The sequence below is a fragment of the Catharus ustulatus genome, chromosome 9 (assembly GCF_009819885.2).
Source record: "Catharus ustulatus isolate bCatUst1 chromosome 9, bCatUst1.pri.v2, whole genome shotgun sequence".
Classification (NCBI taxonomy): domain Eukaryota; kingdom Metazoa; phylum Chordata; class Aves; order Passeriformes; family Turdidae; genus Catharus; species Catharus ustulatus.
In genome coordinates this window covers 12,147,419-12,173,076 of record NC_046229.1, presented here as the reverse complement: position 1 = coordinate 12,173,076, position 25,658 = coordinate 12,147,419, and the positions used below count along the sequence as shown (strand labels likewise).

The 25,658-nt window shown below is 45.2% G+C and overlaps 2 protein-coding genes across 6 annotated transcripts in view; one reads left to right on the top strand and one right to left on the bottom strand.

Annotated features, from left to right (window-relative positions):
* Nucleotides 1–444: 444 nt before the first annotated feature.
* MED8 (mediator complex subunit 8) lies at nt 445–10,287 on the bottom strand. The gene is made up of 7 exons (XM_033067634.2): nt 10,252–10,287; nt 7,267–7,385; nt 6,082–6,226; nt 5,586–5,726; nt 5,101–5,182; nt 3,866–4,114; nt 445–909 (listed from the first exon to the last, which is right to left on the bottom strand). Exons 1-7 carry the CDS (start codon nt 10,255–10,257, stop codon nt 845–847), a joined length of 807 nt encoding a protein of 268 aa, XP_032923525.1. The 5' UTR covers nt 10,258–10,287; the 3' UTR covers nt 445–844.
* A 44-nt stretch (nt 10,288–10,331) lies between these two features.
* Nucleotides 10,332–25,658, top strand: part of SZT2 (SZT2 subunit of KICSTOR complex) — a 53,313-nt gene continuing 37,986 nt past the window's right edge. For all 5 annotated transcript variants that reach the window (XM_033067632.1, XM_033067629.1, XM_033067631.1 and 2 more), the window contains exons 1-12: nt 10,332–10,372; nt 10,548–10,673; nt 10,823–10,996; nt 11,345–11,515; nt 13,371–13,502; nt 15,479–15,638; nt 16,108–16,214; nt 16,395–16,605; nt 17,644–17,814; nt 22,753–22,984; nt 23,644–23,773; nt 24,991–25,133. In XM_033067632.1, the coding sequence (XP_032923523.1) occupies nt 10,343–10,372; nt 10,548–10,673; nt 10,823–10,996; nt 11,345–11,515; nt 13,371–13,502; nt 15,479–15,638; nt 16,108–16,214; nt 16,395–16,605; nt 17,644–17,814; nt 22,753–22,984; nt 23,644–23,773; nt 24,991–25,133 (1,787 nt within the window). In that variant the 5' untranslated portion in view covers nt 10,332–10,342. The remainder of the gene's footprint in view (nt 10,373–10,547; nt 10,674–10,822; nt 10,997–11,344; nt 11,516–13,370; nt 13,503–15,478; nt 15,639–16,107; nt 16,215–16,394; nt 16,606–17,643; nt 17,815–22,752; nt 22,985–23,643; nt 23,774–24,990; nt 25,134–25,658) is intronic.

Below are 25,658 nucleotides of genomic sequence, written 5' to 3'. Positions count from 1 at the left end.
CCCATCCAGAAGTGTCACAGTCCTGGGCACATTGAAATACCTTTCTGAAGTGATAAATTAATCCTGAAGCAGCTAAGAAACTGTATAGAAAACTGAAGCAGAGAAGCATGGAAACAAAATCAGATCCAGCTGGGATTCACTGCAGCATTAGAATACAAAAGCTCTGTGCTTCTGTTCCTCAAGTGCTGCCTTCTTGCTCTGAGTCTTGAAATAGTCCTTCCCAGTATTTTGTTTTCTGGGGTATAGCTGTAATTGGTTTTTAATGCACAAGATGTTTGCTGTTTGTGTTTGTACCCTGCTGACTTACTCTACTTTTACACATAAAACTGCAACTCCAGCACTTGGCCTCCAACATTTTCAGTGTGGTTTAGCTTAGAGCTGCTCTGTAGCCTTACCCAAAGTGAAATAAGAGTCCTTATGACCCAAGAGATGGTCACTAGTGTCTTACAGTGAGCATAACAAGGTCTTTATTACACAAGATGGAGTAAAGAAATAACATACCAAGTCAACAAGCACAAACAAGGAGCTCTGTGCAGCTCCTCAGGTTCTGTACCAGCAAAGGGTAGTTATTCTCCAGGCAGGCCTGGAGAAGATGGTATCAATCAGTCCTCTGCTCTGGCTGTCATAGTAGACAGGAAGTACTTGTGTCCAGGAGACAGGGCCAGTAGCAGCTTCACACAAGCCACTCAGCCCTAATTAAAATTCAGAAAACGGCCTTATAAACCCTGTCTTCCCAGATATGGTGTGTGGATATGTGAAGGGACTTGGAAGTCCTAGAAGGAATCCAGGTGGATGCCTGCAGCAGTACAAATGCTGCCGTTCTCCAGGTCTGGTTCATCTCAGCTCATCTCTGATATGGATGCATTGAGGCAGACTTTATATTTGTTTTTATGCCACTCGGCATTTTTCCTGGAGAGAGAAGAAAGAAAAAACAGTGCAAAATCAGCAATATGAGAGGACATTTGCTCAGGAGTATGCAAGACTCACAGCAACCCTGTCTGGGATTTTCCAGTTCTACTCCAGGCTCATTTGCTACAGCACCTTCCAGCTTCTGACCTATACGATCAAGCTCTTCTACAAATTGGCATCTTTCTCTGCTGACAAATCTCCTTGACAATTCCTGTGTCCCCCTGCTATCTCCTTCAATTCTGTTACGTTTTCATGCTCAGCAAGCCTTCCTCTTTGTCAGCAGGCTCCTACAGGAGTGTCAGTCTCATAGAAGTTGCTGGCAGCAGCACACACAGAAGAACCCAGACTGTGTCCACTTCCATTTCAGAGAGTCTGTATCCCTTCCCTGTAGCATTATTTATACTCAGGGTGTATATTTAAATTACTAAGCTTCTCAGATTTCTTAATTTCTTGTAACCACATCCACCTCTTGGGCATTATTACTCTCTGCTGATACCAATATCATATGGGAGTGTGTTCAAAGACATCTTACTAGCAGCTTACAGTAAGTGTAGAGTGCTAGACAAAACTAAGATGATCTGAAAAATAAACAGTGATTAAAGAGCAGCACAGAGGGATATTAAAAAAACAGTCCTTCAGTGTCTTCAGATGGAAATAGGAAAAAAAGGACAACTTTTGAAAGTTAAAATTATAGTGCAGCAGCACAAGAAAAGATTTTATAAGCAAAAATCTAAACCAATAAAGATTATTAAACTTTCTCAAACATATCAATACTGGGTCATTGCCAGCAATGAATGGACAGGTAACTGATAGATGTCACTAACAATCAGGAGACAAATACTGCTAGATATCACTCCAAAAACGAATGGAACTGTATGGTCCACCCCCATCTGAGACACTGTGAGTGGTTGTGGTGCTCCCAGTCACGAGAGCAACCAGAAAAAGTGCATGTAAGAGTGAAAAGGATGGTCCAAATTATAATTTTCACACAAAATCATATTAAAGAGAATAGGACTCAGCTAAGAGAAAAACACCTAAAAATAGACAAAGGAAGGAGACATGACAGACTTCCAAAACATGAAAACTAGTGTGGAGAAGGTAACTGAGGAATGATTATTCACCATTAAATAAGCAGTGGGACATACTGCCATAGGTGCTGTAGAAGTCAAAACTGTAATTCAAACAGGAACTGCAGAAATTAATGGCTTCTGTACCCAACGGTACCAAACTAAACTCTGGCTTAAAATCCATTAAAAAACAACTATGGTCAAGATGTACTTAGTTCTTGTATTCTTTGAGCCTCAGCTATGGATGCTGTCAAAAGCAGAATAGTGAGACTGACCTTTGCCAAAACCCACTGTAGCTGCTCTTATCAAGAGAGATTTTCCCCATCACTCAAGGTTGGACAAGTGCTCTCCTTAGCAGAGCACTCTGCTTGGCCCGCAGAAGTGACTGTATCCTCACCCTGGATACAGTGTCTCTGGATGTTCAGCCATGAATCACAGGAGGTCATCTTTGTTACCAAATTACACTGGAAATTACTTTCTAACTCTTACATAAATACATATTTACCTTAGGATCAGTACTGTTGCCCAAGTACACATGTGAACAACAGTCATTACAAACAGGTAAGAAAACACCAATTAGGATATCGGATATCCTATATCGCAATTAGCATAAACATTCTGACAGTACAGGGCTAGCCTGCAGGTCCCCCAGGCCAAACCCATTCCTGACAACAGAGGATTTTGAAGGATGAATACCAGAACAAGGCAAGCCTGCAGTGATATCCCTGCAGAATACCTATTCTGTTTCTAATATATTGTGCCTCAGGGTCATGGAATCAGAGTTGGTATCCTCAGGATTAGATGTCGACTGATTTTTCATCCAGAAGTCTATGTACTTACTTATTTTTCCATCTCATATAAACATTATCTGCCTATTAGACACTAAGCTGTGTGCTCTACAGTGTAATTATTTAGTATTCAGAAAAGTATCTCCCTTTTGTTCCAAATCTACAAGACCACATTTTGATTGGTGCACTTTCACCAATCCTTCTGTATCATGGAAGACAATGAACAATCATTCTTCATTTGTCTGCTGTAAGTAATTTGGAATTTTATAGGCTTCCAGTTTCTTCTCCCTAGCCCAAAGCTATGCCCATTAGCAGAGAAGATATCAGAACCGCCCATAATATTGCAGGTGTGGGTGCCCAATGTATTTATAGAATGGCCTAAAGATACTCTCTTTCTCTGTTCCTTTTCTAGAAATTCCTAGCATTTGGTTTGCATTTCTGCCCCAACCGAACACCCAATTATTGTCTTTACAGAGCTTTTCTATCATAGATGTATTTACCAAATACAAGTAACTAGGTTAGTCCAGGTGCTGGATGCATACAGTCAAATTTCTATGTCTGTATTATACTATACTTTACATACTTTCTATGCCTATACTATACTTCATATTCAATGCAAATACTGCTATTCAGCAAAGGCACTTTGTGTAGGAAATCCTTCTAACTTTTTACAGAACACTTTTTTCCCCCCTTACCTTAAATTACTCATTATCTTCAAAATTTTCCACTTTATTACCTACCCATATTACCCTTTATTACCTAACCACAACTTAAATTTCACAGGAAAACCCCCAGTACAGATCCCTGAAAACTACACTGTGATCTCCTTCCATATTGATTCTATGTTCACTAAGACTATTATCAAAATAGTATTGCAGTAGGAGTTAAGAATCTGAAGCTGTTTGGCTGGGATCCACCTCACCCTCTGAGCCAATTTTAAACAGGTATTACTCCTCTATTATAACCTGACTCATGTTATTAAGGCCAGAAAGGAAACTCATACTTAGTTACATCTAAAAGGTGGCTGGGGAAGAATCTCTAGATCTGCATTTGTCTTTCTTAGTCTCTGGATTTCAACTGATCTCAGATATGAAACTTTACCTGGCTGTCCTGCTGGTGCCATCTGCACTCCTGCCAGCATTGGCTGCTGCTGAGCTGGAGCACCTGTCATTGGGACCTGCTGCATGCCTGAAGCACCTGCAATGATGGCACCAGCTCCTGGCTGGCCCGACTGGACAGATGCCCCAGAGCCTGGGGGTCTCCGGTTTGACAGCCCTTTCCCAAAGGCCACAGCTGCTACCAGTGCATTGGTGTCTGCAGGGTTGAAGGTCTGCTTGTTCTGTCGTAAACCTGTAAAAGAAGTTACTTTGGAAGTTATTTTTAGACTTGGCAATCAGGTCTACCAAGTAGCATAGCTGGTCTTGAATTGACTTTTCAGTTGCTTCAGTGCATACAACAGAGATGAATTTCTTACAGGCTGTCCTACAAGAGTCTCAGCAAGGTCAAAGAAGCTGCAAAATCAGTGGACATTGGTGATCCAAGAACTTTTTTACTGAGAGTAGGGCATGATCTGCTCATGGAAGGAGGATAGAGTGAGCTAACTCTTCCATGCCAATAAGAAGCTCCCACTAAAGGCTATTGCATGCTGAACCCTATGGCAGGTAACAAGCACTGTGATTTAGAGAACCAACAGCAACACCCTCTTTTGGAAGCTCATAAGCAACATGATGTTTGCAAGATTTTCTGCCACACATGTGCCCAATTATACTGTTAATCCCAGATACTAGACAGAACCTGTGCTCAGGTCCTGTGTCAAAGATGACAGCAAAAACAATGCCACTGCCTTCATGAGTAGTGTGTGGCACTCCCAGGAACAGTGAACATCACCACCAGAAAAGGTTGGCCATGAGCCTGAACCCCCCCTAATCCAGACAGGATCACACAAGAGCCTGCCAACATGTGGAGTCCTTCAGAACATAGCTAAAGGGTTTCTCATTCACTGCTGATGCATTTTCACAGCTATTTTCATTAATTAAAGTTGATAGGGGAGTTTTCTTGGCAGATACTTATCACCTCCTCAAAGAGAAATATTTCAAAGGGTTGGAGTGACCTTCCCAACATGCACAGGTTACACAAGGAAGACACATTGCACCCACAGGCTCCCTTCTCTGATTAGGGGGCTCCAGGATAACAAATCTTCCATCTTCTGGAATGTTTTGATTTATGCTGCTCAGCTGTGTTTTCCACACTTCAGGTTCTCCAATATTTCTGTTTTGCCTCTACTCTCTCAAGTCTGCTGCTTGAACCCTGTACCCACTTCCACCTCAGTGACATACCTCCACTTTCAGATTCCCGCTCCTCTTTACTGATTTTCTCCAGCAAATTTGAGCACATTTTGTTCAGACTTTGGATCTGTTTCTGCAAAATGAAAACTGTCAGAAACTGCCAGGATACTTACAACTCAGTTCAAATCAGCAAGAGAAATTAACCTTTCCCAGGATCCGTGTAACCAAATTCAAGTGTTTGGTAGTTGAGCCTAGAGTGCCCAGTGCCAATGCAAGCAGGAGGCCACTGTGGGGATGGGATAGCCTTTGCCTCTGACTGGTTGTATGGCACCTCCTGTGAACAGCCAGAGAGATGGATACCCTTGTGAAACTGTGGAGGAAACCACACCTCAGCTAGGGCCAGCTGGAGAAATCTCAGACAGGAAAGGACACAGAAGAAAAAGAAAACTGTCAAATGGAAGGGTGGAGGATGCAGTTAAAGAGCATCTTGTGCCCTCGGGGTAAGAGGCAGAAGTATCAAACTCTTCTTCACCTACCTGTGCTGCATCAGGGCTAATTCGAGCTGCATCTGTGATCAGCTGCTTCTCCTGCTCCTCCACCTCAGGGTCAGGCTTGGTTCGAAGATGGTCAGGCACTACTTCATGGCTGAACACCGGCACACGCCCCTCTGTCTGCCTCTGCAACAGTGGCACAAACCTCACTCAGAGCCTCTTCCTCCAGCCCAGCACTCTGGCAGCTCCAGACCAGGGCACAGGCCATGGTGCTGAACAAGGCTACAGGGGAAATCTTACTTAGGGAGCATTAGGAAGTTTCAACAACTTGCCTAGAAATTTTCACTGTGCTTATTTAGTACAGCAATATATTTATTAACAGAACACCTTCTGTAAAGTGTATCCAGTGCAAATGTTTGTAGGTGAAAACCCTACAGCAAAGCAGCTCTCAGACAGGAGTACTTGTTGCCCTTTCTTCCTTTACACCCAGAACTGAGGAATGCCCAGCTGAATACTCAGGCACTCAAGGGACATGTCTTACCATGATCTCCTCATCACGGTCTGGAGACAGCACCAGGGGGATGATCACCTGGTTTCGCAGTAGCGGGGTCTTCTCATGCTTTAGCACTTTATTCAAGGTGTTCAACTGACCTGAGAGCAATGCAAAGCTGTCCAGAACTGAAGGCCTGGAAAAGCAAATCAAGAAGATAGAACATGGAAAGGGGATGCCACATAGGGCTTTTCTCTCTTCTTCACTCAAACTGCTGAGGAGTGATGAAATAACACTATTAGTCCTCAAATCAGTCTACTCCAGACAGTAAGCAATAAACCCTAGGGCTGAATATGCAGGTGTGGACAAACCCCAGTCCTTACTGGAAACGGCTCAAATGCAGCAAATACTTCAGGGACATTACAAACAGTACCACTGAAAGTGGCAGTTACTTGGGATTTCAGTAACACACACAGAAGCACTTCTTTCCTTGTCATTACCTCTCCCAGCGAAACTCTGGAGCAAGGTCTAAGAAATAATTTCATCCCAAAGCAGTACAGCCAGGAGAGAAAATACTTATAGCTTGGCTATCCAGACTAAGAAACAATGAAGCTAAATAACTGATAATTTTTCAAGGAGGTCCTCTTCAGCTTGGTCTCTGTGGGGGATTCATCAGCTCTCCTGCCTTCTGCAACATTAACTATAAATGTTAACTTGTCTGTGAAGCTTTGCTGCAGTGGCAGACACTAAGATACCATATAGTTTATTAAGCTGCAGCTATAACATCCTTATGCTCCATATTCTCCAGGAAGAGAATGCCATCTTGCAAGGCTCTCAAACTTTGTGGTAGAGCAGAATCAGCAAAACACAAAAGCTCAATCTATATTAGAGCCAGAAAAAGCCAGAAAAGGTCAAGAAATGCAGATAAAAACATTCCTCATTTTATAGTGCACATGGGTCTGTAAGATCTTTCATCTGAGAACTTCTACTCACTGCAGATGCAAGTCTAGTTCCCATAAAATGTCTGGATTAAAAGGTGTTAGCATGACTTTTATTACTCTACAGCATGAAGCCAATGGATTTACACTGGTTTTCTTGTGGAAGACGTGTAGTGGTTCCTCCAGCACAAACGTAAAAAGAAATTTAAACCTATTGAAAAAAACCCAATGTTTTTTAATTAATCCTTTGAGCCAAGTCTGAAGAGTTCTGGCAGTGATCAACATTGAGACACCTTACCATGTGAGTCGGTCATACTCGTTCTCCAGCTTGTAGATAAAACTGACCAAGGAGTTCTTCAGGTCAGCCACCTGACTGATGAGTGCCTCCAGGGTCAGCTCCAACTGCTTCTCCTCTCTCTAAAAAAAGGCAAGACAGACAAGGGAGGAGGACAAAAACGTTGTGAATCCACACCCATGCATCCATGATCCAATCTGTCCTATAAACAGCCTCCTTTTCAGAGGATGCAGAGGCATTGAAGATAAAAATCCTTTTATTTCATACTGACCCCTTTCCCTTGGGTCAGACTACTTAGGCAAGAGACTTGTGCCTGAGACAAATACTTGGCCAGCTGCCCTGTTAAAGATCTAGATGAGTGTAGTGAAGACATCATCACTTACCTCTGCTTTTTACCACATCAAGCTCATCAGTTAGCTCATGCCACCTTTGCAAGCCACTTAAGCTGAAAGAAGATTAGCATTCCCTCAATCTTTTCTGACTGCAGCTGTGGGTGCTGGGATGTCTTCATCCAAAAGAGTCTTTGCAAAATAAGTACCAGGACCGAGGACTAAAGACTCCAGTTTGTGCCCTTCACCTCATTCTTTACTTTCTTTCTGCCCAGGTGACACTTGCAGCTGCAAGGGAACTGGTAGCTCCTTCTGGCCTTGTGCCCCACGGGCTGCAGGAGGCCCTGCCCTGACACAGACTGGTGCCTTACCCACACACACAGGTCACCTCCTGCCTTTTGCTGGGATTCCTTTGTTTAAGAAATCTTCCCCACTGACATCCCCTTCCGGGTGAGGAAGGATGGTCACAGACAAAGTGTCAGGACTGGGGATGTGTTGCCAAAGACATCAAGGCATGTCCCTGACTCTTGCAAAAACCTTCTAAACTCTTATCTACTCTAACTTATTCATACTACAGTATTGAGCAAACTATAATTAAAGTCCCAGCCCTAAGGAACTGCTCGTGTAAGTTGAGAACTGTACAATAATAATCCATGAGGAGGGTGGGACAAAGCAATCAAATAATAGAAAGGGAATACCGATTGGGAAAACAGATAGAGTGACTCATGCTGTTGGCATGCTTGCTATTGGGTTTGTTGTTGCTCTGTCCAAATACACCGGCCCAGTGTAAGCTTTGTGGTGAGATTATCAGGCACCTTCCATGTTCATGAGAACACAACATTATTTTATTTTATTTGTACTCTGACAAGTCGGTAATCATCGATGAGACTTCATTTCAATATAACTACCTTAGAATAAACAGCTGAGTCAACCTTATTAAAATTTGATTCCCCAGTCCATGGAATGGATTTATGGAACAGATTGCTGCTGGCTGTGCCACCTAGAGATAAAAGCACTCTCCATCTTGTGATGGGACTAGTCAGTTCCTGTCCAATTAAGAAACGTGCCTGCAACAGTTTGTGTGCACTGTGTTTGTGCAAGAAGGTTAACTACTGCCTGTGTTACAAGCTGGGCTGGCAGCCAGTGTTTTACTGCAGAGGTGCCAGGCAGATGCACCCACTGCAGCTCCCCTGGCCCTCTGCCTGCCCTTATCCAAGAAGCCCTCGAGAGGGTGAATGAAACCCCATCGCACAAGGAGCACTCTCACAGCAGCAGCGTACTCCCTCCTTCCCATGGCTCTTCCCAAGGCATCAGGAGCGGGAAGCAGATGCAAGCAGTGCAATAAGCACACAATACGACTGATCAGTGATTCCAAGGAATGCTGTGGCTCTCCAAGAGGACACCTTGAGGACTTTGTTAGCAATGTTAAATTGGCTCGAGGTAGTAAAGATAGGGCTTATGGTAGGGGTTCTGAAGGACCTCCTGACACAGAGTGACTGAGAGGTAAAGGAGAAAATCGGAGTTGGTAAATGCACTCCGTGAAACAAAGGGGAAAAAAATCCTGACTGGCAAAACAAAGGGGGAAAAGACCCCGTGACTTTCTGTACACAATGACATTATCTGAACCGATAATGTTGTGAGTCAACAACAAGATCTCAGGATTACCTGAGGGTGATCCATGAAAACATCTGCCCAATGCTGGAAAAGCAGTCAAAGAAGTAAATTAGGAAAGCAACAAAAAGGAAGCATCATTATGTCACCACATAAATGCATGCCTCCTTTGCATCTCGAATATTACATGTCATTCTCGTCTCCCTAACTGAAAAGGGATACAGTAGGAATATGCAGTAATAAAGGCAACGAAGATGATGAAGAATATTCATAGTCGCAAAAAACCCCCCCAAAACCCCCCAAAACAAAACAAAACAAAACAAAAAAACCCAACAAAACCACAAAAACCCAAAAACCAACCAGTGACAGTAAAAAGACTGGTATAAGACTGGTATGAGTAAGTGGCGGAAACAAGAAGAGACAATGTAACAAACCCTATAAATGAGGAATAGCGGGACAATCCGTTTTCACTTTCTTTTCCAGCAGGACAACCACAAGATCTATATGAGGCCAGCCAGCTGCGCTTTCAAACAAACCAAAGGAGCTGGATCTTTCCAGCCTGTTAACCTGACATTAATGCTCTTTTCTTTGCACAACACGGATGTTACAAATTCAAAACAATGAAGTAATTATGTTCTTCTCCTATTAACGACATTTCATTCAAACGGCACTGGGGCTCGCAGCCTCACACAAACCCCAGCAACAAGGGTGCTGCCCAGCAGAGCATCGCTGTGCTCTGTACCCCAGCAACAAGGGGTGCTGCCCAGCAGAGCATCGCTGGGCTCTGTGTCTCTCAACAAGGGGGCTGCCCAGCAGACCACCGCTGGGCTCTGTGTCGCTCAATAACGGGTGCTGCACAGCAGAGCATCGCTGGGCTCTGTACCCTCAACAAGGGGGCTGCACAGCAGAGCATCGCTGGGCTCTGTGTCCCTCAACAAGGGGGCTGCCCAGCAGAGCATCGCTGGGCTCTGTGCCTCTCAACAAGCGGCCGCTCGAGGACGCGCTCGGCCCCGCGGCGCCGGCCGGCCCCGCTCCCCCCGGCCCTCACCTGCATGGCGGCGATGGCGGCGGCGATGGCGGCGGCGGCCCCGCCCCGTTGTCCCGGGAGCGCGGCACTTCCGGGGCGGGGCCGCGCGGACATGGCGGCGGCCGAGCGGCCCGATGGGGAGGTGGGAGCGGGCCGGGGAGCGGGGCCCGGGCGAGAGGCGGGTGCAGGGAACGCGGCTGCCAGGGGGAGCGGTGGGGCCGGCATTGCGGGGCCGGAGCAGCCCGGGGTGAGCGGCGGCGCGGGCGCTGTCCGGGGCTGCTCCGGGGGTGACCTGAGCCGCTGTGCTCCCGCCGCAGGTGGAGGAGGCAGGGCACGTGTTCCTGCTGATGAAGAAGGACTATCGCATCTCCCGCAACGTGCGGCTCGCCTGGGTCCTCAGCCGCCTGCACCAGGTCATCCGGGCCGTGCCCGAGCCCGAGCTGGTGAGTTGGTGCTCAGGGCTGGCTGGTGTCACCGCGGCTGCTGCTGCACCACTCCGCAGCACCTGCACCTTGCAGCCCCGTTCCTGTCTTTGATTCTTCCTTTGGTGTGGCTTGATGTTTTCTCACGTACCGTTTGCTTGTTCGGGCAGGTAAAGTCAGAAAATGAGCTCGATGTTCTCAGCATCCTGCCTAATGGGTGGCAGCCGGACGAGCCGGTCCAGCCCAGGCCGTACCTGCTGGTCCCCTCCACACGGGTCACCTTCCTGGCCCGGCAGTACCGATTTGTGATTGAGCTTGATCTGAGCCCTTCCACGGGGATTGTGGTAAGAGCAGAAACTGCCTCTCTCTGGGGTGTTCTGCGTTAAAACAGAAACATGTTTCTGTTTGCTGAGGAAAGGTTTATTGCTCTCAGTATCAGTGTGAACTTTTGCAGAAGTTCTGCTTTTCCTGGGAGGGAGCTGTGTCCCTGGCTGGGAGCTTAATGGCAAATCCTGTTTCTCTATTGGATGCTTAATGTGTGACTTCTGTTTACAGGAGTTGTCACTTTAATCCAGCTGCCTTTGCAGTAGGATGTTTGCTTCTGGATGTTGGCTCTGTGCAGTGGGACAACCAGCAAAGAGATTGAAGGTCCTAGAAGATGAAAAAGCTGTTCCCTTTCTGTGTTTCTGTAGGATGACTCAACGGGGGAGATAATTTTTGATGAAGTGTTTCATGCCCTTTCCCGATGCTTGGTGGGATTGTTAAGACCCTTTCGTATCCCTGGTTCAGACATTATCTACCAGCCAGAAATCTTTGTCACCATCCAGGTGTATTCCTCCATCATTGGCCTGCAGTCCCACCAGGTAAAGTTCAGGCTCTCCCTTGGCACGGTGTGAGCAGCTTGCTGTGCTGTGCAGGTGTCCTGTGAGTGCAAGGAAAGCGGGGCAGGTGGCAGCTGGGCTCTGCTGTCTGTGATGCTGCAGGCTTGTCTGACTAAAACAAATGGCCTGGCATGATGCAGAAGTGTGAGCAACTTCTCCTTCCTGGGCAGGAAGCAAAGGTTTCTTTGGAGAATGCTGCCCTCCAGCATGATATTAAAATTGAGCCACAGGGAATATTTGCCTCATATTGAATGTGTACTTGTTGTTGTTGTTGTTGCTTTGTTGTTTGGGGGTTGTTTTTGATTTTAATTTCTGTTGGTTAATTCTTTTTGCCTGTTTTAATTAGCTTGAAGCATTCAGGAAGAGCTTGTATGACCAAAAGCTTGTCTGCCTGCTCCAGCTCTGTAGCAGTGGTTAATTCAAAGATAATTGCTTCTTCCTACAAACCTGGTTCTTTTTGCACTGATCTGAATATGCTGCTTCTTCCTAGAGGGAGCAGCCAGCCCCTCTCAGTACTGAGCCCCGTTACTGAGATTTATCAGTGAGATTTTACTTATGTCAGGGCAGGTCTATTTAAGAAGTTAGAGTCTGGTTTATGGGACCAGTGCTGCTTTTGAAGTTCATCCTTGATTTCTTCCACCTTACAGTGTTTTCATATAACTGATGTGTTTATGGTGGTGTATTTCATCCCTTTGCTAATACCAGAAGTGCATGGTAACAGGAGGAGCCTGTTAGTCCATGCTTGTTCCCTCCCTTTCTGGAGCCCTTCCTGCCTAAGCCTTCTGCCAGGGTTTGTGTTGTACCTGAGGAGTGTGGTCATCACATTGGTCTGTTCTGAGGTGCTGCTGGAGTAAGTGTAGCAGGAATTTCTCCTTTTGCCATCGATGTTTTATGTGTCATTTTGTCCAGCAATCCTGCAGACCATCATGCTGTGCCTCAGTAGCTCTCCTATTTACACTATATTGAGTGTTCTGAAGCTGCTACATTTTTCTTCTTTGGACGTCTCTAAATTCCCACTTTACCTTTTCATGAGGCCATGAACTGTGATCTCTGGGTATGACTAGATACTTATGGGGTTTTTTATGGAGGAGAAGTCATACGTGTGTATCAGTCATCCAGGAAAGACTCTCTGTGGTAATAATTTATTTCTCCTGTATCACTATGAGGTCTTGCTGATATGAGGGTGAGGGAGTGTGGAAAACATGCAGCGCCCCACCAATCTGCTGAGGTCTTTGTCTGTGTGTTGTATCTTCTTTGCCTCTGGTTGTAGACAGGGATTGCCTGTACCTGGGTGACATCTGTAAACACAGGTGTCGCGCCTGTCACCCTGGGGAGTTTCTGTGGTGACAGGCTTACTCACATCACTCAACCTCTTTTGTAATGCCCACTCTAATTGTTTATTTTTCTTGATTTCAATTTGCTGTTCCCCTTGGAAGATAATTTGATCAGTCTGTAGGTAAGGTAGATTAGACCAAACAAGCCTTCCTTAGAAGCATCAGACTACAGTTAATGCTTTCTAACAATGATCCCACATCACTTTCTCCTAATAACTGCTTATCCTGGAGAAATGAAGTAGAAGTTTCTTGCCTAGGAAGGAAATTTCCCAAAGTGTCACGTAAGCATCTGCTCTAGGATGCACAGCAGATGCCATGAAGTACCACTGCTCACACATAGTTGCTTTTGAGCAGGAGCAGAGAGAAGTGGCCTGTGCTGTACCTCTGCTGTGTCTGGGATATGTTTGACCTTCACTGTGCAGAACTGTGCTCCTGTGTGCTATCTTGGGGGCTGATGCCATACAATCTTAACTTGATGGCTGACATGTGTGTCCTTGGGCCAGGTACTGTTCCAGGGCTGTCAGCTGGATGAGACGAAGCGTGAGGCCTTTCTGCACCAAGTTTACACACAGCTCTGTGCCTTTGAAAACAAAGTGGCAGAGATGCTTCAGCAGCAGTACGAACCCAAGCCGCAGGTAAGGAGGGCAGAGGTAGTTGGGCTCTCTTGGCTTCCTGGAGATGTGCACTCTGAGGTGGGGTGGCAGGAGGAAAGGCAGCATAGGTCTGCAGAAGGAACAGCTAGGGAGTTGATGAGGTAATGTTGTGGGATCTAGTAATGAGACATGAACACTGAGGATGCAGAACACCATTCAGTATTTAGAAAGATTGGTGAGAATGGTTACCTTTCCCAAAGTTAATGTGCAGTGCCTGGCTGTATATCATGGGAGAAATGGTGGGATGTGCTTTCTTTCCAAAGAAGATGGTGGGAGAGGTGAGTATGTCCGTATAAATAATCTATAAATAGCTGTGAATATGCCCTTAGGCCTTGTTACATTTCTTGAATGAAAATACTTTCTTGTTACCATGAAAACTGGCTATGAAGCTGAATAAACAGCCAATTTTCTCAAGTACTCATTGAAATCTGTGGCAGATGCTGCTTAGTAGCCATGGATATATGTATTAGCAAATTAATGACAGAATCATCCTAGTATGGTCTGAGTTGGGACATTTAAACATCACCTCCCTTAACCTGCTGGCCATACTGCTTTTGATCTTCTTGCAGTCACATCGTTGCTGGTCTGGCTGAGGTTATTTAGTCCTTAGCTAGCATTAGTTATTAGAGTTTGGGCAAAAAGGGAAAAAAAAGTCCCAAAATCCAATGACCAAGAGGCTACTGGTGATGTATTGCAATTGCATATCTGAAGTGCTTGGAATCTCATAAGTACTTGGAATCTCATCTTCGAGCTGAAATTTTGTGTTTCAATGCTAAAACTGCCAGTCTTGAAATAGAAAGTAGATTGCCAGAAGTAAATACCTCGACTGGTGAGTCAGATGGTGTTTTTGCAGTGCTTTGTATGCATTCCTGCTTGATGCAATGTTTCTCTCATGGTAAACTACCCTGTAACTTCTTCCATGCAAATGGAGGAGAGACGCTCTTGCAGGCCAGAGGGACTGGTGAGTCCTGCCACGGGCTGTGGGGTGGAGGTGGGAGGCCCCAGGGCAAGGGCAGGGACTGAAACTTTTTCACTTTTGAAGTTGTGCTAGCTGTATAATTTTTAATAAGTGTCTGAATTTAAGGTATCTGTCAAATTAAAGTGATGGACAGTCAGTATCTTTTGCTCCCAGGCACAGACTGCTCCCTTTTGTGCACAGCAAAAGTTTAGTTAGTTCTAGTTTTATTCTCCCAGCTCCAATCATCTGTAGCTTTTTAGAGGGGAAGTCTCAGCCATTCTCTGCATTAGCAGTAAAAATAAAGCAGTATTTTATTACAAGGTTGAACTGCCAGAGCCTTGTGGGGATTAAGGGACTATGAATACAGTAGGTTTCTCACTCGTGTAATTATACAAATTTCAGGCTTTGCCTAGGGGATATTTTTCATAGAGTGTGCCTACCTGCATTTGTTTATATCAACACAGCATAATGAGGGCCATTTGAGTTAAATGCATAGGCACTAGACTTTGTCTTTAGGAGGCTCCTTGCTCCCTCTGCTGCAGAGCTTCACAAGTGAGACATAGCTGCCTCTGCCTCTCCAGTTCTGGGCTGAATGTAGTAGATTAAGTAGATGCTGAATAGCTGCAGCTTCTACTAAATGACACGGGAAAGAAAGAGGTACTCACATCTCTTTAACTGGAAACTGCTTTGCTCCACAGGAGTTTTAGTGACCCCAAAGTGTCTCATATTTTCCCTTCTATGAGAAGTTATCTTAATATTAAGCTCTGAGCATGCTCTCCCTCCACCTTCAAGCAGCCTTGCCCAGCTGTTCTAAGGGGCCCAAGTGACCAGGATTTTAAGAGTACATGGAAGTTAAAGCTACAAATGGAGACTGCTGCAATGCTCCAGAGTACCATGGGACTGCCAGACTGAAGGTGTTTGGAACAGTGAGAACTAGAGTTGAGCTGAAATCTGTCCCGTGGGACCTTGTGGGCTTTTTTCTTTTTTTCAACTTTTCCAGGTGGATTTATCTCCCCTGAGCCAAGAGAGCCCTGGTGATGTGCAGGAGTCATCTGGGAGGAAGCCCAGTGTGTCTGTGGTCACTGCTGACGTTGGCCTGGTCAGCATGGTCCGGCAAGGGATCCTGGCCCTGCAGCTGCTGCCCTCCAACTCCAGCGCAGGTTGGCTGCATCCTCAGGGTTAAGGTTTGCTTGGTTGGTTGCAAAGGGTTGTATTCCTCCTACCATTGGCTGAGGTTAATTTTGTAAGGGCTGGTGTGTGCGTGGACCTTTTTGTTAGAGCTGAAATTTCAACAGCGACATCTACTCTGCATTCTGGGGCAAATTGTGGTGGTGGGAATGGGGAGGACCACACAGTGGCAAGTGATGTGTGTCAGTGCTGGGCTGGGGAGTTTGTAAGGGCAGTACAGCTGTGACTGTTGTTCAGGGCAGCCTGGGGTGTGAAGAGCTGTGCCCTTTCTGTGTGCTGTGCTGTACCTAATCAGGATGTTTGACAGCTCCATAATGCTTTGGAAGCTCTAAACCAGCCTCAGGATTTTCCTTCCACTTTTGCCTAAGCTTTGGTGGATTTACTGGGAGAATGGTGGCTGTTTGGGATGGAAGATGCACTAAGATGCTGCCTTGTTTACAGGCATTATAATAATTACGGATGGTGTGACCAGCGTCCCCGATGTGGCCGTGTGCGAGACTTTGCTCAACCAGCTGCGCAGTGGCACTGTGGCCTGCTCCTTTGTGCAGGTAAGCCTGCTGGTACCTGGCAGTGTGGGTACCAGAGGGAGGCAGGGGGATTGGTGGTGGTAGCACTCACCTCCGGAGAAGTGGGAGCCTTCACTGCCTGTTAGAGTCCTTTACCAGCTGTCTGCTTTGTTGTCAGCACTGCTGTTTCTCTCTCAGGTGTCTCCTTTATCCATCCCGTAGGTGGGCGGTGTCTACTCCTATGATTGCAGCTTTGGCCATGTTCCCAATGTGGAGCTGATGAAATTCATCGCCATGGCCACTTTTGGTGCTTACCTCTCCACGTGCCCTGAGCTGGATCCCCTGAGCCTGGATCTGAATGTGTATCACAAGGCATTTCTGCTGTACTCCTTTCTGCGTACTGGGGAGTCCCTGAATCCAGAGTATTACTGTGGTAAGGAATGTGCATGGTCTAGTTCCAGTAAATGGATGTCTTAGAGCACCTCTCTTTGGGGTGACTCCTCAGCCTTGGTTATGCTGATACTCTCCATTGTCATGCCTTCAGTAGGCTGTGGGCGCAATCAGTCACACAGCTGCACCTGTGAATCCCCTCCTGGTTCCAGGAATTGGGTGGACCAGGGAAAACAAATGTCCCATTTTCCAGCATTCCCCTGGCTCAGCAATTTGCAGTTAGGCTCATTGTGTTGGGACTTGGAGGGGATCAGAAGCTCTTGCCCACCCTTCCGTGCACACTGGCTAACTCGCAGGTGGGGATGTTCTGGAGAGCTTGTCCTAACAGGGCTTGCAGATGGCAGTTTGGATTGAACAACCCCTGAGAACTGTCCCAAATGCCTCTCGTGAGTGTTGCTGTTTTGTGACTGTTAATGACTGAGAGTATGCCAGGAGAGATTATTTTAGTTACCAGTAAGAGATGGAAACACCCTTTCATGTCCCAGTGATATGCTGGTGCCATCTGCTCTTTCTGTAACTTGGCAGCAGAAGCCACATAAACTGGCAAGTTTGAAGAGAGCTGGCTTGGGACTTGGAAATGTTGAATCTTAAAAAATCAGCTGTTAGTGGTTTAAGCTCCATGTCCTGATACCTTTTCAAAAGCACCTGGGAACTCAGAGTTTTCCAGGGAAGTCGTAAAGCCCCAAAGCTTGCTGTGTGACTGTTGAAACAGATGTGTGGTTTTTGCCTCTCTAGGCTCAATGTGGAATTCCAATGCATGCTTTTTCACAAAGGCAGTCTGAGAGGAAGCATTGCCTGACACGCCACCCTGTCCCTTTCCCAGGCCTCTTGGCCACACTAATGAACCTGTTTGCTGTATTGCAGAATCAGGAGTGGGTGTAAGTGGTGCCTGAAGGATGTACTGTTCCTCAGGCAAGCAAGTGTTCCTGGCAGCTTTTAGGAAGCTCTTGGGGAGGCCTGTTGCTACAGGATGGGGCTCAGGGGAGCTGCTCCCTCACAAACCCATCTCTGCCATTTGCAGTGTCCCAGCACAGGCTGTTCAATGAGCACCTGGTGTCTGCAAGCAGCAACCCTGCGCTGGCGATGCGGCGGAAGAAGCACACGGAGAAGGAGGTGCACGCTGACCTCGTGAGCATTGTGTCGGTCCGGCTGCGCGAGGGCTACAGCATCCGGGAGGTCAACATCACAAAAGGTGACTGCCTCCAGGGCTGGAGACTCAGCTAGCACTGTTCTCACCTGCTCACAGGAAAGCACACGTGGTGGTATTGTGGAAAAAGGAACCATTTTCCCCAAACTCTGTTTTCATTTCCTGATGTAGGGCTGCCCAGTACTGTGCAGTTGTGCACTTGCCAGACTCACCCTCTGTGGTTGTGCCTGGAGAGGGACAGCCAGTGATGCTCTGTATCTTGCAAATGATTCCTCACAGTTGCAGAGAAACTAGTGACAGCTGAGGTTTGCAGAAATCTTTTGGGATTTCGTGTGTATTTCTCCTTTTCTTTTATCCCTAATTCTTTGTTAGGTGCGCTTCAGAATACTAACATGAAGTTACATTGGTACAACAGATTTCATGCCTCCAAACTACAGTCTTCCAAAGGATATTGTTAGGTGAAAATGTCAGATCAGTCAGCACCATAATCAATTCTAGAAGACCATAAATCCTTCCAGCAATCTTGTTCTCTTACCTGACTCACTAGACATGGTACCTGGAGTGTGAGAACTAGCTGCTGGCTAGGGACCTTGAGGAGTTTGATTATCCTTAGGAGTGCCAGTAAATCCTACCTAAATTCCCATCTCCAACTGTGACTGGTGGTAGTAGTTTAACTGAAGGGGAGATGAAAAAATCCAAATGTAATCTTGTTAGTATACCAGAACGTGTTTTATATCAGACAAAGTCTGTGATCTAACTCCAAAACCATCCCAAACTTGCCATGTGATGTTTTCTGTGAATTTACCGTGGTCTGCCTAAAAAACACATAAATCCCTTCTGCCACTGCTCTGGTTGGAATACTGTCCCAGAGCTTCATTGTTCTTTCTCCAGCTTCCTTTCTAAACTCCCTGAGACCAAATTGGACATATGTGACTATTATCTTTAATTAAGTTTATCCTCCTCCTCTGACTTGCACAGACATATTTAACAACATCTTTCTCCTTGTAACCTACCTTTTGGCAGGTTAATATTAAGCAAGCCAATGTTTCACCTTTCTTTTGTAAGGGCAGGTTTTCTGTTTTGTTTATTCAGGTTAATGGCTTTTTTTTTTTCCCCTTAAGTTGTTTTCTTTTCAGTTTGAGCTTGTATTTCTCAAACAGTTGATAAGAGTGTTGTAAGTGTGGTTCTCTCAGTGCCTTTTTCAGCAGTGTTAGTATTTCCCTGCTTCTGAAGTAAAATACCAAATCTGATAGACTGGGAATCGTGTGAACTTTCTCCATGACTGTATTGCAGAAATCCCTGAGTCTTTCACACACCTTTTCTTTCAGCTGATGACTCCCTGGGGGTGTTTTATTGGGTTTTCTTTGTTTAGTAGTCCCTAAATGTGCTGTTCTTTACATAGTACTCTTAAGTTTATCTTGCTCAGTTCACCTCCCTGTTCCTCTGTGATGCCTGGCAATTGCAGTTCATTTTCCTTGATACATCTTACAATGTGAATGGATTAAATCACCTTTTTTGGAGGGAAGATTGCTAGCAATCATATTAGGTGGGATAATTCCTCAAGTTGCTCTTACATGAATCTCCCTAATTTCTTGTTTCAGGAATTTTCTGTTACAAGTAAGAATCTAAGTTTTCCTGATGAGACAGCTGTTCTAGTAATCTGTGCAGATTTTTTTCACTAATGTAGGTGATGCATGAGATTATTTCTCTTAAATCAAGGCAGATTAGATCCATGGCACTCTCCTTGTCTAGGAATGTCTGTGAAACAGTGTTACAAGTCCATTCCTGTCCACCCTCAGTATCTTTTATTCTTCTGTGCACAAGTTCGCTTACAGCTTGAACAGTGCTGGATAAAAAGCCTTTCTCTTTAATCTGGCAGCAATGCTGAATGCTTTTGGTGACTGTGTAGTCCTATATAGAAATACTGGAAGAGCATTCACCAGGTATGAATCATTCAAAAAGCAATCAGATAAGTTCACGTTGTATCTTTTTGTACAAAGGTATAGCTGCAACCTCTGGCTCAGGTTATTGTGAAGCAGTGAATTCCTGCACTCTGGAGGAATGTATTAGAAATATCACCACATGGTACCATGCTCCCTGCATTTTCCTCCAGGTATTTGCCTGCTGGCTTTTACTCTTTGGAATGCTAAATGGATTGGTCTCCCAATTTTACAAGAGCAGAAGAGCAGCTGCTTGGTCAGAGAGACCTTCTGTGGTGAATAACTATGGGCAGGTGCACAGGGAGGAGTAAGATCAGGATAAACACACATGATGATAATCTCCATTCTCCTTTCATTTTTTCTTCCTTTGAGCCCTCTTTAGCTGTTTGCAGCTCAGGGGGTCCTTGAGACAGAAATATTTTTTGTGTATATTTTAAGAAGAAATTTAAAAATGAAATCTCAGCGGTATAAAAACCAGAGTGTATTTCTATGCAGCCTTCAGACTAGTAGCAGATAATGTTACTTAATACTTGGGAAAGGCTAAATGCTCTGGGGAGTTGCTGAAAAATGTGCTGAAGTAGGAGGTTAAAGTAGAGTTGAGAAATGATTCAAGACATTTAGACATTCAGCACTGCCTTTGCTAAGGAAAAGCATGTTTGGCTAATCAGGGTTCTCTGAGCCATTCTACAGAGAAGTGTATAACAAAGAACAGTTAATTAACCTGCATTGCTAAAACTTGCCAATTAAAGGCTGTTAAGGAGCCAGCTGGCTGTGAAGCAAGAGGAAAAAAGTGCAGTTGTGGACCAGTGACAAAATAGAATAAAAAGCTAACTTTGTGCTCAGAGTTGTCTGGGAGGTTGTTTGTGATATTTATAAGTGCTCTGGTTACCCTCACTGTTTGATTTTCAAATATTTAGGTATTTAGGAGGCAACTTGGTTAGTTAGGAATGCAGAAGTGCATGTGAAGGGGAAAGGATTGGAAGGTATGGAAGGGAAAGAAGCTATGGGATCACCGTGTGTAACGGAGCCCTGTTCTTTTACTTTCTGGGACATTGTCAAGGGATTGTCCTCTGTAACAAAAAAAAATTCTCACTGACTATTTTGTGTTGAGGGAAGCCTGGAGGACTGTTTTAAAAACATAATCTGCCTCTGTGAATCAGTCCAACACCAAAACTGGCTGGGCACTAGCTGAGCAGTGAGAGTGGCTATTCTCTAGTGACAGGAATCAGGAAGACAGAATGAGCTTTCTGAAAAAAACAGAGCTGGACTTTGTGAAGGACATCTAAGCAGAAAAAAATTTATTAGCTATTAACTGAGGAAAGAGAGTGCTTTGCAGTAAAGAAAAAGCTAAAGATTCATCTAGATATAACTTCAAACTAAGTAAATATTTTGCCTGTGTTTTTAGTTTTGCTTGTGTGGGATCATAGGAGTAAAGCCAGGATGACTAATGGAAACAGAGGTAGAAGTCGGAAATATTTTCATTTATGATCTGAACAAAAATGTGGGAATTTACTTATCATGTTTGCTCTTGATGAAATAGAGAGACTTTATTATGAGAACCAAAATATTGTACAGAAAGCACTGGATGAGCCCTAAAGCAATAAGAGTGAAGTGACAGTATGAAATAAAAAGAAATAAATTCTTGTTTAGCGTCTCTGATAAACAATACAATCTTCATAGGAAACAACAGAGGGTGCAGTCCTGGCAAGTGCATTTATAGTAACACAAACTATCCATTGTAGAAAATATTAGTGACCTTAAATAAAATCCTACTAATCCCTCAAATTAAGTACAAGTAAAATACAGTATACACTTCTGGTCACCTTTGTTCAGGAAAGGTGAATTCTTAAGGTGCAGGAAGGTCTGGGTATGTTACGGAGAATGAATGTTCTGTCACAGTAACAGCTGAAACTGGGTAAGGATTTCTTGGTACTGCACACTCCTTTTCAATGTTATGGAAATGAAGTTTCTCAGAATAAAAGTAATCTAATCTAAAGAACAACCAAGTATGAATTTGGCATGTACTCTGGAAAGTTTCTTCTGAACATTGATGGAAGAAGAGTACTTTGAGGGATCTTCCCAGCAGGAGCCATGAGAGAAAAAGGATGGCTTTAAAGTGGAGCTCAATCAGCCTGTGAAGGGGATGGCATGATGTGACAGCAGCAAATGCAGCTCTGCAGGAAACAACATCCAGGCTGATGGTCTGTTCAGAAGGTTTCCAGCACATCCAGTCACTTATCACACAAACCCTGCAGGTCTGGCAAACTGTAGAGCAGGCTGGACGCAGAATAGATGATGGAGCAGTTGAAATCGCAGCGTGGCCATGTGTTTCCTTGGGGTGTTTCAGTACAAATACACATGCACAGTCAGCAGGAATGTGACAGTTCTCTGCTCTTTTGGCTCAGCAAGGCCTGTTGTCAGGGGTTTCTGTTAATCTTGTTAGACAGACTCAAAGGAAAAGGTAAAAATGTACAGTTTAAAGAATAGGTGAATGTTCATTCTGAACATCTTTGGGAAGAGAAGGTAAACATGGTGAGAAGCTTTGATGATTGAAGTTCTAGATTGCATGAAATATAGTCTGCACAGGATGAATAGAGATTAACTCAAGAATTAGGCCTCATTTTCCAGGTTGTTTATGATCTGTGTCCATCAGCTGCCTGTGTTTCTGTGGTGGGATGGATTAACTCTGCAGTGTGGATGACAAAACTTTATAGTTGAATGGCCCTGCTCATCTGTGCAAAACAACAGTTTTCTTGGAATCAAAGACGAGGCTGTGAAGAAGTGAGACCATTGCAGAAGTCAGCTCCTCCTCTGAAGTTTCAGTTGCCTTCTCTAGTGTAGCTAGTACATGTTTCACCCAGTGCTTCATGTAAGCAAGGCCTCCCTCAGTTGGAGAGAGAGTGACTTCAGCTAAAGCAAACAGTTGTTAGATTACTTTGTTCCCCTCAGCAATCACACAATCTCATGGTACTCCTGAATCCCTGGTCAGAGATAAAGCTAAACTTGAACCTGAACCTGAACTTACTCTTCTGCTCCCATGCAGGTGGGTCTCAGCTGGAGGTGAAACTAGTGCTGCTTTGGAAGCATAACATGAGGATAGAGTACTTAGCTGTGACACCCTGGCCCTTGGACCCATCAAAACGCAGCACTTGGGTGGAAGTGACAATGGAGGGAAGCTATGACATTTTGCATGACATCAGCTGCACCATGAGGAAGCCTATCACCAGTCTGTACCGCACCACCGTCATCCGGCGCTTCTGGAACACCTTGCAGAGGTGAGCTGGACCATGCCCAGCAGTTCCCAGAGTCACCAAGTAATTCCTTCCTTGGCATGCTAGGATGAGGGTTTTGCAGGTGGCTGTCCCAACCCAGGATTCAAAAGGAATGTGCCCTGAGGAAGGGACATGACTGATATCAAGCTTGCTCTCTAGCCAAGGAAAAGACTCGATTTGGTCTGTGATCTAGTGTGTTAGAATGCTTCAGGGTAATGGTAGTGCTGCTCCTAAATCCAGATCCTGGGATGCAAACCTTAGCTCTGACTGCCATCCCATGAAGGTTGTGTGTTTTTATAGCACACCCATGCAGCTGTGCTGCATTGTCACACTGGGAGCAGCAAACACATCACACATGTCTCTGGAGCTGAAGTGCTTGTGGGTCACAGCTGTTTCCTGGACAGGATGACTGTTACTCCTGGCTATTTGGCAGATTCCTCTTCTAGCACTTCATTTCCAGCTCTGATCATCCTCTGTATGTATGAGGCTTCTATACTGGAGCCTCTTTAACACACGCTTTGCACTTGGACATGGAATTGCAGCATTCCTCATAGAGCTCTGTTGTGTAGATGGGTTCCCAGGACACAAGGAGTGCTGTGTGTGCTGGGAGTGCTGGCAGCAAGGGGGAGGGCTTTTGTGCCTAACTGCCTCTTCTTTTCCAGCATCAACCAAACAGATCAGATGTTGGTACATCTGCAGTCTTTTGACACAGTCCCAGAACACTTTACCATTCCTGAGAGCACCAAGAATGGGGTGCCCCTCTTCTACATCCCCCCAGGCTCCACCACTCCGGTATGTTCCCTCTCTGTCTGTTTAACACGGGACAGTTGTCTCCCCAGCCTAGTTTTGTACTCAGGCTTCATCTCTTGCTCATCTTGTCTTCATCTTATCCTGCTCAGTCAGAGAGTTCAGCTGTGGTGCAGTAAACATTCCATGCTGTACATTTGCCCCCCTGAGACATCATCCTATGTCTTAAATCTCGCAGCTACACCTCTAAGCCCAAGAACAAGTCTCCTAAATGTGCTGTGAAAGCTTCTCCTGTAGTGTTGTGATGTGTGGGACTGATGGGAAGGTTGACATGCTTGCTTTTGCTGTGCTTTCTCTGTGAATACTCCATAGGCATGGAGTTGCTGCTGGCAGTGCAACCAGTGCCCTCCAGATGTAGCTCAGTGCTGTCAGGTGAAGATACATGATGTGCTGAATAGTTGTTTAATGGGCTCATTGCTCTGAGCACTCATGTGGAAGGTGCAAGAGAGATACTTGTCATCTGCACAGCAGAAGCTAAGCAAAATATGAGCTAATAGTTTCCACTGCAAAATTCAAACTCATTGAAACTCACTAAGCAGAAGAGCCAGCATATTATCTGTTCCCTGCTGCCAATGTCCTTGGCATAGATGGAAGAGGACTAGCTGATCTTAGAGCTAGGGGAGCTTTAACTTCAGAGAAATATCCCTTTTATTTTATTGTTTAAGCTCTTCTTTAGGTTTGCCTTGTACGTTTTCCCTATGTAGAGCTATGTATCCCACAGTGTATCTGGAACATCCCATCTTATGGCTAACCACCACTGTATTTCTGTGTCAGCAGAGTTGCTATAGTTGGTGGAGTCAATGTCACCATACAAACCATTAGAGTTGCCCAATGCCACCCATTCTGGCACCCTGTTTGCCTGAGCACTTTCAGATGGGTAATCTCAGTGTTTAATTACTTTGCTGACACAAGCCATATATCCCCCTCTCAATCAGAAGGCACACCATCACATATGCTATCTTTTTCATGGTTGATTTACTTGATGCTAAGTAGTTAAATTCCTAATTAACTTGACATTTCAGGAGCCTAATTTATTTTTGCTGATGCTGTACTGCCTGTTTCAATGTGAACACACTTACTGTGCTCAGAGGAAATTACCCAAAGCCAGGGATGTGGCCTACAACAGCTCAACTGCTAGAGAAATTATTGCTCTCTCTGAGTGGAGAATTTTCATGCTGAATATTGTCCCGTCATTTTCTCAGGTATTATCTCTGCAGCACAGTGGGTCTGACTCAAGCCATTCCCAGTTTGCCTCCTACTGGAAGCCTATCCTTTCCATGGATGCCAACTTCTGGCAGAGGTGGCTGCACATGCATCGTATAGTCGTCCTTCTGGAGCATGACACGTATGTAACGGGCAGGGCTGAGCTCGTGTGCACGCTGTGGGCCAGCCTGGGAAAGCAGGGTGTCCAGCTCAGCCCAGCTGAGGACCTGCAGCTCGTCTGCAGGTGCCTATGGCCAAGAGAAGGGTTTCACTAGTGGGACCTGATGGATGCTAAATGTTTGTTTATCTGAGAGGGACAGTAGGTTGGGAAGTCATCTTTGATTGGGAGGATAAATTGTTTTTCAAATCCCTCTTGGGTTTTGGTTTCCTGATAGCAGGGGCTGTGGGACCATTCTTTTGGGAGCTAACCCACATATTTTTGTTTGCTGCTGGAAAATGTCTTTCCCAAAAGCACTGCTTTCCTAAGGCTGGTCCTAGCTGCAAAGTAATGTAAATAACAGCCATATAGTGCATGGAGGGAGATAGGATATGAGGAATGTGCTCTTTGCAGTGTGAAAGTTCCAGTGCTTGATTAGGGAGAGGTGCTTGTTCATTGGCTGCTGTGGAGGAAAAAAGGCTGATAGACCACTCAGAGTAGGATGGATGT

What these genes read in the sequence shown, in the direction of transcription:
- MED8 (XM_033067634.2), bottom strand. An exon ending in TTAGCCCTGATGCAGCACAG is followed by an intron (nt 5,183 to 5,585) that starts GTAGGTGAAGAA and finishes TTCATTTTGCAG; the next exon opens with AAACAGATCCAAAGTCTGAA. An exon ending in GGCACCAGCAGGACAGCCAG is followed by an intron (nt 910 to 3,865) that starts GTAAAGTTTCAT and finishes TTCTCTCTCCAG; the next exon opens with GAAAAATGCCGAGTGGCATA.